The sequence below is a fragment of the Bacillus rossius genome, assembly GCF_032445375.1.
Source record: "Bacillus rossius redtenbacheri isolate Brsri chromosome 4 unlocalized genomic scaffold, Brsri_v3 Brsri_v3_scf4_1, whole genome shotgun sequence".
Taxonomy (NCBI): Eukaryota; Metazoa; Arthropoda; class Insecta; order Phasmatodea; family Bacillidae; genus Bacillus; species Bacillus rossius.
Window position 1 is genome coordinate 26,530,476 of NW_026962010.1, and position 12,633 is coordinate 26,543,108.

A 12,633-nucleotide genomic window follows, 5' to 3' on the forward strand; every position below is an offset into this window, starting at 1 on the left:
TATAATAATAATAAAAAAAACCGAAGTAAAGCTAGGTAACATAATAAGTATTATATTTTTAATATACATATTATACATATTTTTAAATAAGATACCTAACTCCTTTTTTGAAGTCAATAAGAAGTGTCAAAAAAGAAACAAAGTACACTTTTTGATATTACCGCGAAAGTGTTTTTATTAAAATTGTAAATAATTGCAAAACTTGTCATCTGCTGTTTTTGATACCTAAATAATAATTTTAAACATTATTTATTAGAGCTTCACCGCAAGCATGGCATCTACAAAAAAAAAAAGAGAAGAACTGAAGAAGGGCATCGAGAATTCAATCGGGATTGGACGGAGTCGTTCGCTTTCATATGCAACTCAGATGGCCTTCCGACCTGTCTCATTTGCCACGAAAAACTCGCACACAATAAGAAATTAAATTTAGAGAGACACTTCACTACAAAACATACTCAGTTTGCTAGTAAATATACAGCCGGTGAAGAACGAAAAAAAGCTGTCGACGAGCTCCAAAAACAAAAAACCGCAATCAAGTTCCATGTTAAGTAACTGGACGCAATCTACAAGTAATGTTAATCTGGCAAGCTTCGCGGCATCACTAGAAATCGCAAAAAAAAAAAAAAAAAAGGCAAACTATTCACAGATTGTGAGTATGTCAAAGACTGCTTCATACGTGCATCTGAAGAATTGTTTCGTGATTTCAAAAACAAACCAGAAATCTTGAAAAAAATCAAAGATTTGCCACTATCCGCTAAAAAAGTACAAGACAGAAAGGCAAAAATGTCTTCAAATGTAACATATTTGCAGGTGGAAGACATTCAACTGGCTTCTTCCTTATCACTTGCTATAGATGAGTCTTGCGACATAAAAGACACGGCACAAGTTGCCTTTTTGTTATGTATATGTCTTCCCAAGGTCCAAAAGAAGAACTTCTAGGATTTCTACCACTCTCGGGACAAACTAGAGGGGAAGATATAGCGAATTCCGTGCAAAAATGCCTAGAAGATAATAAGATCGATTTAAATAAAATCGTTTCAATAGCAACTGATGGAGCCAGAAGTATGACAGGGAAAAATAAAGGGACAGCAACGATTCTTCAGAGTAAAATAAACCACGAAATTCTTACGTTTCACTGCATAATACACCAAGAAGCACTTTGTGCCCAAACATTTCTGGCCGAAATAGTTGAGGTCATGAATTTGGTAATCACGATTGTTAACAGCATCTTGTCAAAAGCACTCTACCATCGCCAGTTTAAAGAATTCTTAAACGAAATGGAGACTCAGTATTCCGACCTCCTTCTTCAAATTAAAGTGCAATGGCTTTCCAAAGGTAATGTGTTGAAACGTTTTGCTTTGTGCTTGAATGAAATAAATACATTCCTCAATGAAAAAGGCATTAATCACCCTAATTAGAGGACGGCAAATGGTTGCAAAAATTTTACTTTATGCTGGATATCACAGCGAAATTAAATGAGCTGAATCTAAAACTGCAAGGAAAGGAAAACCCAGCCTATGTTTTGGTAGAAGAATTGGTTAGTTTCGAAGAAAAATTAATTATTTTTGCAGAAGATATTCAGAGCGGTAAATTACTTCATTTTAAATTTCTAAAGCAATATCGTGATAAAACCAGTGCAACTGTTGACACGAAATACTTCAGCACAGTTATAAAAAAAATTAAAGATGAATTTGCTGACAGATTTCAACAATTCAAAACCAAAAAAAAAAAACACTATAGCATTCATAGTAAATCCTCTCAACACAAATGGTAACGAAATCCACATTGAGCCATTTGTAGTTGATACTGGATCTCTAGAAATGCAATTATTCGATTTAAAAAGTAAAGCTTTGTGGAGTGGAAAATTTACATAGTTGAAAAGCAAGTTGGAAGAGTTGGAGGTTCAGAAATGTATGTACGTAACGCAACAAAAGTTGACAGCTTTAAAAGAAATGCCGCGAGTTGAGGCACATATTCGACGCATGGAATAGTCTTCCTGATTGCTACAGTGAGGTGAAGAAGTTGGCATTTGGAGTGCTGACTATCTTCGGATCGACATATTCGTGCGAGCAAGCGTTCTCTTGCATGAATATAATTAAATGTAAAGTAAGAAGCCAACTAACAAATGAAAGTTTAGAGTTGTGTTTGAAACTTAAAACCACAAGTTATGAGCCAAATTTATCCACTCTTTCTAAAACCATGCAAAACCAACGCTCCCATTGAATGTGTTTGCGCAATTAATTGTTTTTGAAGTACAAGTTAGTGCTGTAAGTAAGTGTTTGATTGTTTTAATTTTTTACATATATAATAAGTTATTATCTAATAATACCATATATTATCTAATTTGTTGTGAAAAAACACTACTTATATATGAATAAATATTTCTTATGAATAAATAGATTAGTTTTCTTATCAAAAAACTTTATTTATGCAAGTACTATTTATTGTTGGCAAGAAAAATTTTTGTGGCTCTTTAAAAACTTTGAAACTTTGTAAATTGTAATTTTTGGCTCTTCCGACTCAAAAGGTTGCCGACCCCTGCTCTAAGGCAATGTTTTAAGATAACACAACAGCTCACCTTCTTCGACTCGGACAAGTAACACTTTCACTTTGGCTAGCTGAATTTTGCAACGTCTGGTCTGAAAACAACACAAAAGCATGGTTTTTTCCCTCAATGTTTAGCAGACACAAAAACATTCATGAACTAACAATTTAATTTTTAATACTTGTATTGTACATAATAAACACATATTACACAAGTAGTACTCATATATACAAGTGACTACTTGTAATCTTCCACTCCTAGAGACTAGTGACAGTAGCACCAGGTATCCCTGCATGATACTTGTCTTGCTTCGATCCCTTGCCTTGTCAGTCATACTGTGATGCCAGAATATATAGATATAGCCTACATAGAGTGTAAGGATAAATTCTGTATCTGAAATATTATTTTGGTTCCTATTTAAGTTTGTACATGCTTTAATAATCAAGGGACTGATAGTTTATATATCACTTGTTAATGGTGTGTAACATGTTAAAGTTCCCTGAAGAAGTATTAACGCAGGGTAAATGTATGTAATGGCATCTAAATCATAATTTGTAGTTTTGTGATGTTAATTAATATTAAGTAAATTTTTTCCATTTTCATTTTTCTAATATTCATACCCAAATAATTATAGCTCTTCCTTGTAAATGTTTTTAGAGATTAATGGTTCTGCCAAAACCCTTACTAAAAGGAGTTTAATATTTGGTGTTTTAGGCTGGATGCAAGTACTTATCCAGTGTACATGCAAGGCCATATATTCTTCCTACTGCCCCTAAGTCTCTGTCCATTTCTCATACTTTACCACCAAGTAGACACACTCACCATTACACAACTCAAAACTGAGTCTTTTGGTCTCACACCATGAAACATCTTGTACCGTCCCACACTATCCCTGGTATGTTTAGGTTGCCCGTTACAATCATCTGCAGTTCCTACTCTACCATATCCTCCCCCATTCCACAATCAGCCCGACTGTTCTGATGCCCACCTCCAAAACTTTCACCTGTTCCCTGTAAGTTTTTCCCTGCTCCTATCCCTCCTTTTACTTTGTTATTTACCCTCCCTATTTCCTCATCCAACAATGTACCTACTGCCACAACTGTATTCTTCCACTCTGTCCCAAAAACTGTTCAGTTTCTGATTAAGTTCCTTCAGTTTGTCGTAGCCAACTGATGGCGACTACTTTGGCCCTTCCGTGCTTTGGATCCTTGCCCCCTGTCATTCCACACACATACTCTCTTCCATTAGCAACTGTGTCACCTCATTCAGCCCTCTGAGCTGTCCTTGCACCTACAACGGAAACACCCCTCTGGCCACTCATGGACATGTTCCCCTGCTCCCAACAACACTCAGATCTTGCCGTCACCCAATCCCAGTCTACAAGGTCATTGGCTGACAACCACCGACGACTCATCAGTGAGCTCATCAGCAATAACTGAACATAGTAAATTTTCGCACAAGAACCAAAAAATTATGGTTTGTAGTTCTTGATGAGAGAGGCTTATTTTAATGAAGGTAAACTAACATTATTTTATATATCTACTAATATTACTTAGTTATTTTCCTGCAAGGCTTCAAGATATTATGTACAAGTAGTTATCACATTTATCCAAACGCTTTTATTTTTTACACTATATTTATATGCATAGTTTAGTTTATTTTCTTCTTTTTTTAGAGCTAATGCTCATACAAAAAACTACAACTGTAAATTCTAGTTTAATGCAGTTTTTTGGACAGTTTTACACTGTTTGTCATTGAAAAATTCTGAAATACAAAAAAAAAATTAAAAAAATGAAGATAATAAATTCACAGAAAACAAGACTGAATCAGCTGATGTCAGACAAACAGAACCAAAGATGAAACTAAACAAGAATTATTGACAGCACGACGACAGCACAGACAAAAAAATGTTCAACATATAAATATACAGCACAAGAATTCCGTTGAATTTATGGCCTACCAAAAATCCACAAATCCGGTCTGCCTTTGCTACCTATCATCAGCTCTTGTAATTCTCCATGCCAAAAACTTTCAAATTTTCTGCTAAAAATTGTTGAACCACTCACCGGCCAAACACCTACCTTTGTTAAAGATTCTGGTCACTTCATCTCCATAACCAAGACACTAGAAATAGCAAAATTGAGTAATAGTCTCTATTTGTATTTTCTTTAATTGAATGTTTAGTAAACAATTTGATGATTCCATTAGATAATGCTTGAATATGTTTAGTCTTAAGTTGGCACCATAAGTATCCAGTAGCGGATCCAGAGCCCCCTCCAAAAGCATCTGGGTCCACTATTATTTTTGTGTTTGCCTTGATAAAGCCTAGCCTCAGATGGGTCAAGCCCCTCCCAAAGCAAAATCCTGGATCCGGGTAGGTTTTGTGTAATTTTTAATATTTTATATTGCCATCAGTTTGAAGTGAGAGGTTGATTAGGTTTGATCAGCTTCATTCAAAACACAATACAATTGTTTAAATGTTCCCATCTCACATGATTAAGATTTTATTCTGACCTGATTCTGGATAACACAGTTATGATTACAATTGGTGTTAATCTATTAAGATTCTTTAAAAAAAAATAATTTAAAAGTGTTACAAATTCTGTGATATGATAAAAAAAAACCATTAGTAACCACTCAAAAATAATGCTTTTGGATTTTTTTTCCCCAGATAGGTACCTTTCATTCTGAATTAACTAAAACAGCAAGCATCATGTACCAGTGGCGTAGCCAGGATTAGCGTATGGGGGGTGTTAAGAAGCATGCCCCCCCCCCTTCCCCTCACGGGAAAATTTGGATTTTAAGGTGTAAAATAGTGCTATTTTAGCAGTTTTCGGTACTTAAATTTAAATATTGTAATGGTAAAAATTTTATTAATTTTAATATGAAATTTGTTTGAGTGATGAATAAGAAATTAATTAAAGATTTGGTGCTAAGGGGGGGGGTTCGAACCCCTAAAACCCCCCCCCTGGCTACGCCCCTGTCATGTACCACAGGATAAAGCCAATAGGATTATGCCATCAGGAACTTTTGACATACTGAACTAAAACAGCATGCATCATGTACCACAGGATCAAGCTTTCAGGATCCAGCGATAAACTTGGATACATGAAACACCAGCCATAATGAAAACAGATATATGATGGTTGTAATCAAAGAACTCCCTGGAAAGACTGCAAAATTCAATGTGTCAGCTACCACTTCAGTGCACAGCACGTATTCCTCACAGAAAATGAATGATGTAAGCTGTAAACTGTTATTTTTTCACAAACCAGTAGGAATTAAGAAACCTTTCCTTTAGGGTTAATTCTGGAATTACTCTAGTATATGGAAAATATGTATTCCTATTTATTGCTGGGACTTAATGAATGGCGGCCGCAGCGTAAAAAGCACAGGTATTGTAATGTAAGATATCAAATTTGAATTTTTTCACAAACTAGTACGCATTATAAAACCATCCCTTCGGAGAAAATTTAGGGACATGTGTTGTGTGTAAAAACCATGTTTTTCAATTTGTTTTTCTTTCCATTCTAAAAAGCTGTAACGTCTGATAATTACAATTAAACTGTATAAATTTGGTATCAAAAAATATACTCTAGAAGAGATTACAGTTTAGACTACAATACAATAGGTAATATATATACAGGGCCGGCGCCAGGCCCATGCGGCACATGCGGCCGCATGTGGCGCCACGCGGGCAGTGGCGCCAACGAAGCTATCGGGAAAAAAAAATACAAAAAAATTTTAATTTATTTGAGCAAAATAGTTTTATAAATAAATAAACGCCATGAACATGATTATAATTTTATAAAAGATAGAGTGTTTCTGTTTGCTAATACAGCAATATGCGAGCATCGGTGGTGATGCGATGGCGATGACTCATGTGGTGGTGGTGCGCGCCGCGCGGTGCTTCCCTGCTTTCCTGTCACAACGTGAAGCCCTCCCCACCCTCCTCCCGCTGCCCCCGACCCACCGTAAGTGCCTGCTCACTGCACCGCTCAGTCTCAGTGCTAGTGCTATCTGTCAATTCGACAAGTGCATGCACACGCCACTGTCCAGTTTGATATTATTATTGTGGTGGTATCATGGCGGACAAGAAGAAACCTACGGGTACTTTTTATAGAAAAAGAAAAAAGGACATGGAAAGAGAAAACGAAAAACAGGCGAAAGCAATGAGTAAATTTTTTGTTAGATCTTAAGTTGGCTCTTCCGTAGAGTCTGAGTCTCATAAGAACGACACCGCAGAACAACAAACAATGCAGGTAAGAGAGCAATTATTATATTTATCTGTACTTTTAAACTAAACGAAAAATTAAATTTTCTCCATCTTACTTACATATTTTCTCAACTTTTGTTGTGCATTTTCTATGGGATGATTTAGTATCCAACATGTGTTACACGTGTTTCAGGATTCTGATTCCGAGGAAACTTTGGTTATTCCATTACCCAAATCATCTAGACCAACTGTTCAAATTGAATCTGAGAACATCGAACAACATCCACTGCAGGTAAATTTGAATAAATTTTAGGTGCTTTTTGTTCAATTGTTTCTATATTTGGTAAGTAGCCGATCATGAAATCGTAGCTTATAGCACACCATTAAGGGAGGATGAACAAAAATTATTTTTTCAAAATTTGTTTTTAACTTTATTATTAATGTTAATCCAAATCAAAAAACGATGTAAAAAAATCACAACAATTTTTATATTATTACACATACTTAAAGTGCTGATTTTGACCCTCTCGGTTTCCGACTAGACTTCTAACAAACATTTACAAACAGCTGTTTTAATAGAGTGGCGGGGGTTTTTGTTTTGTTATTGTGTAGCGCGGGCGAGATGACTGACTTCCCTTCCTGATCGCGAGCAAAGCCTAAAATTGATCCTAACCATATACTTTTTTTATTTGTAGTTTTACAAGTTACGAATTACGTGCGTTCCCTTGCGTTCCGGCACTCTTGGGAGGTAAGGGAACGCCGTTATGTTGCGTTCCCACTGAAATTAACCACTGTGTTGATGTGTTTTCAGGATTTTCATCTCAAGGATAACAGGAACGATCTTGACGACTGTGGAGAATGGCCGGCTAAAATCACCGATGACATCCGTCAAGTTCTCGTCGAGAAAGGCCCTGTGCAGGTTAAACATTTTAAATTTCCTGTTGACCATAAATCTGGCAGACGCTTCACAGTTGCCAATTATAAACAAAAATTGTCAAATGGAGAAGAAATCGACAGAGAATGGCTCGTGTACTCAAAATCGAAAAATTCAGTATTTTATTTCTTTTGTAAACTCTTCAGTAATGAAGTTATATCTGTTTCTGGAACAGAGGGTTACTCTGATTGGCAAAACATGTCAACATTGTTACGCCAACACGAAAAGTCACCTCATCATATAACAGCTGCCATTTCTTATCGAGAACTTTCCCAGAGATTGAAGTCAGGGAAAACCATTGACGACGAAAACCAACGCATCATAAAATCAGAAACAGAGCATTGGTATGAAGTTTTGAAGCGACTTCTTACTATAGTGCAGTTCCTTGGAGCTCAAGGATTAGCTTTTCGTGGCACTAATGATAAGATTTTCCAAGAAAATAACGGAAACTTTTTGAAACTAGTGGAGCACATTTCCAGATTTGACGCTGTTCTCTCTGAACATCTTCGCAGGATAACTTCGAAAGAAACTCGTGTACACTATTTAAGCAAAGAGATACAAAATGAGTTCATAGATGTACTTGCTCGTAAAGTTAATGAATTCATCTTAAGTGAATTGCATAAAGCTACCTACTATTCCATCATTCGTGACTGTACACCTGACGTTAGCCACCAAGAACAGATGACTCTAGTAGTCAGATTTGTTCACGCTATACCAGGAGAAAACGCAATAATCAAAGAATACTTCCTTGGGTTTCTGCAAGCGTTTGATACATCTGGAGAAGGACTAACAGCTCTTTTGTTGGATGAGTTGTCAAAAAGAGGAATAGCTTTAAACAACATGCGAGGCCAGGGGTATGATAACGGGTCTAACATGAAGGGAAAACATGTTGGGGTTCAAAAAAGGATCCTAGACCTCAACCCAAGAGCCTTTTTTGTCCCTTGTGGAAGTCACTCACTAAACCTAGTAGTAAACGACGCTGCTCTTTCCTGTACTGTAGCCGTGAACTTTTTCAGTAACGTTCAAGAGATTTATAACTATTTTTCGGCATCCATCCATAGATGGGACATATTGAAACATCACGTAACAAATTTAACAGTAAAACCTTTAAGTGAAACCCGATGGGAAAGTAGGATTGATGCTCTTGAACCTCTGCGCTACCATATTGATGAAATATACGACGCTGTTTACGCAGCCTCTACTGATGCCAAGATTGATGTTTTTGGAAAAAATACAGCCACTGGTATTGCCAAAAAAATAACAGATTTTCGGTTCCTTTGTTGCTTGATCACATGGTATGAGGTTTTGTTCAAAATAAATTTGGTAAGCAAAACCCTTCAGGCAAAAGAAGTCAACCTGCAGAGTGCCTTGACCCTAATTGAAAGCGTAAAGTCGTTTTTGATCAAAATGAGAACAGAAAATGGATTTAATAATGTTGTTACAGACGAAAAGGAGTTGGCTGATAAACTCGGAATCAGCTCTGAGTTTCCTAATGAAACGGTAGTATGGGCAAGAAAGGTTAAACGTCAATTTTTGTATGAAGGTGTCGACGAACCAATTAAGACAGAGACAGGAAAAGATTCTTTCAAAATAAATTTCTTTTTTGTGATTCTCGATACAGCCATCAGTTCATTGTCCGAGAGATTTGATCTTATGCACAACCATAGCCAACATTTCCAATTTCTTTATGACTTGAAAAAATTAGAAAATGGTGAAGAAAAAACTATCAAAGGAAATTGTCAACGTTTGAGCGAAGTACTGACAGCAGGTGATGAAAGAGACATTAACGCAGAAGATCTTTTTAAGGAAATATCAATATTAATTCCAATGTTGTCACAAGAAGAGAGCTCCCCTCACACAACGCTGAGCTATCTCACAACAAACAGATTAATAGACATATTTACAAATATTTTCATCGCGTTGAGGATTCTACTAACATTACCAATATCAGTGGCCAGTGGAGAAAGGAGCTTCTCAAAACTAAAAAGAATAAAAAACTACCTTCGATCTAGCATTTCACAAGAACGTCTTAGTGGTCTTGCTACATTGGCCATTGAAAATGAAATATTGAACACAATAGATACAGATACGATTTTAAAGGATTTTGCAAAAGCTAAATCAAGAAAGAAAGGTTTTCTGAAGTAGAACACTGCTGATGAACGAGTGTAGTTAGGAAGTTATGAGTATGTTGATGATGATGATGACCTTATTAATTGTTTTGTTATTGACTGTTCAAGAAACTGTAAATAAAATAAGATAGTTGTATCATAAATTTTTAGTCTTTATTTCCTTTGTTTTTATTAGTACAGTAGGCTAGTGTGTATAAGTGTGTGTGTGTGTATATATATATATATATATATATATATATATATATATATATATATATATGTGTTTGCACCAATATATGAAGTCACTAATATATGTGTGTGTGTGTGTGTGTGTGTGTATATATATATATATATATATATATATATATATATATATATATATATATATATATATATATATATATATATTGGCGCCAAATCCAGATCTCGCATGTGCCGAAAAAACTCCTTGCACCGGCCCTGTATATATATTAACAGTATATTGATCTCTACTAGAATAGTTAGAGCTATAGCATACTTTACAACTCACATAATATAAGATAAGTTGAAATTAAAAATTAAGTTTAGTAAAATGGCATTGCAATATATACATTACCGGATGGTAGTATATAGGTAATATACAATGGGTAATATATAATAATAGGTAATATATCTTCAGTATTGTGACCTATACTAAAATAGGTAAAGCTGTAGAATACAAAACAATCCGGAAGTTAAAATCATAGAGAAAAGTATATTTTGCAAAAAGTGTGTGTGAATATTCCTAACCCAATATATTGTTTTAATTATATGGCCTACAGCTTTATGCCAACGGCCAAAGGGTCGATTTGTCCTTGTTCAAACATCGTTATCAAATAGTAATAAAATGTCCAATGTATATATTACAGACATGCCTTGCCCGGCCCTCGAACCCAAGACCTCTCGCACAGTCAGCCGGTGTGCATTAGACTACACTACGAGGCCAGCGACGCCTCACCCAAAACCCCATATTCCTACGTTGCACCCGTATGAACGTAGGGATGATAATGACGTCATCAATAGTATTAAGGAATAGCGATGTATATGTCATAACTACAGTACCAAATGCGCAAGTGTTCCTGCCTAGAATTTAAAACAATTAAGAGATAATTATATCAGTCCTAAACATACCTGACACTGACATAATTCCGCAGAGTAAAGCAGCACCTTTCAATCAGTCCACGGTCGGTAACTAGCTATAGAGTTCTAACACTTCACGAGTGTGATCAGTAAATATCTCCGATGCTATAATTTGTATGGAATTCCTGTTAGACAAAATGGCATTGTAAAATTAACCATTATAAATAAAACAACATTAAGTAAAAGAGACACAACAATTAACAAAAATATATACTATCATAGAGTAAATCAGAATATCAAGTTAAGTTCAAAAAGCCAAAATGATACCATACACTGCTCTTATTGGCTGTTTCGCCAGGGTTGTTTATCTGATCCCCGCATACAATTACAAACTACCAACGGCATAAATGATTATTGCCCCGCTTTCAGCGCAATTCACTGCTGTCAATGGCAGATTGGAGAACTACCATCAGCCGTATGAAACTACATTGGCAAATACATGCCCACTCTTTCTAGTTCCCTGTGTGTCCGCTGGGACTACATGAGAGCGCTGTCGATTGTAAATATAGCAGCATTCAATGGTGGACAATATTAGTTTTAATACAAATATTTAACCCAAGTTTTGCCCACCATTGTCTGGAGAAAAAGTTGTAATTTAATTTTAAAATTACAAGGTAACAACAAATTCAACATTTCAGCAAGTGAAGAAAATATGCTATGTGAATTTTGCCTTGCATGATAGCAGTGCATTGTGAAAATTGAAATGGCCAAAGGTTTGTTCTTGTTTTAATTTTCTAATGGATAACTTCTGGTTGGCATGAACCGTTGCCTACGAGATTGGGAAGGCCTTCGCATCAATGATTTCATTGTGAAACATTGAATGTAGTTCGCACAACGCCGCTAGAGCGCAGGTGTTTACACTGTAAATTAACACATGGCTTATGACATGAAATGTTGAATTGTTGACGAAAGAACATTTTCCTGGAGTTTATTTGTTAGCAGTGTGCAAGTAAGTTGACTTTACCGGTTATAAGTTGCGAGAAATTAATTATTTCGACTATTTTGCATGTACTTTGGCAATATAATAATCTAAAGAGTTATTTGATATAATGGCGCAAAATGATGAAAACATTGCATTTATAAACGCTGTGCTAGTACGTTAGGCTATGGATTTAATGATTTTGATGTGTGGAACTCTTTAGTATCGCTGCACACTGTAAAAAGACATACATTTACTTATTTGTTAAAATTTAAGATGGTGTATTGTTGTGTACCATTTTGCAAAAGTGATTCCTCACAGGTGACTGGCATTTCCTTTCATCAGTTTCCAACAAATTGTGATTTGCGTGACAAATGGCTTAAAGTCATTTCACGACTGGAAAGTCCTGATAGCAGTGATAAATGGCAGCCTTCAGCTAGGTCAGTTGTCTGCAGCAAACATTTTAGTAATGATTGCTTTAGTATTTCTACTAAAAACAAGAGACTACTTCCGAATTCTGTCCCTACTATTTTCCCTGGGTAGGTATCCATCATACATGGTTGAAAATAAAAAACAGGCCCGTAAACTTCCAAAAAAGAGGACACACGATTGTGCATTCCCTCAAAAAGGAAGTACAGTGCTGTAACTCAGACATTGCAGATAGCGATTCGAATTTTAATGCAAATTCTGTTTCAGTTCAAGTTGATCTAGACAAAATCAAATGTCGATGTTCACATAAAGTGGTTGCAAAGA

At 35.8% G+C, this 12,633-nt stretch overlaps 1 protein-coding gene across 4 annotated transcripts in view; it reads right to left on the minus strand.

The window, feature by feature from the left end:
• The window catches only part of LOC134541652 (centrosomal protein of 78 kDa), a 125,276-nt gene extending 113,863 nt beyond the window's left edge, over positions 1-11,413 (minus strand). For 3 of the 4 annotated variants that reach the window (XM_063385241.1, XM_063385240.1, XM_063385239.1), the window contains exons 1-3: positions 11,234-11,380; positions 10,953-11,086; positions 2,579-2,639 (exon numbers count right to left, since the gene is read on the minus strand). In XM_063385241.1, coding sequence (XP_063241311.1) covers positions 2,579-2,639; positions 10,953-10,965 — 74 coding nt within the window. In that variant the 5' untranslated portion in view covers positions 10,966-11,086; positions 11,234-11,380. Of the gene's footprint in view, positions 1-2,578; positions 2,640-10,952; positions 11,087-11,233 lie in introns of all 4 variants that reach the window. The other variant, XM_063385238.1, reaches the window with a different exon arrangement.
• Positions 11,414-12,633: the final 1,220 nt, after the last annotated feature.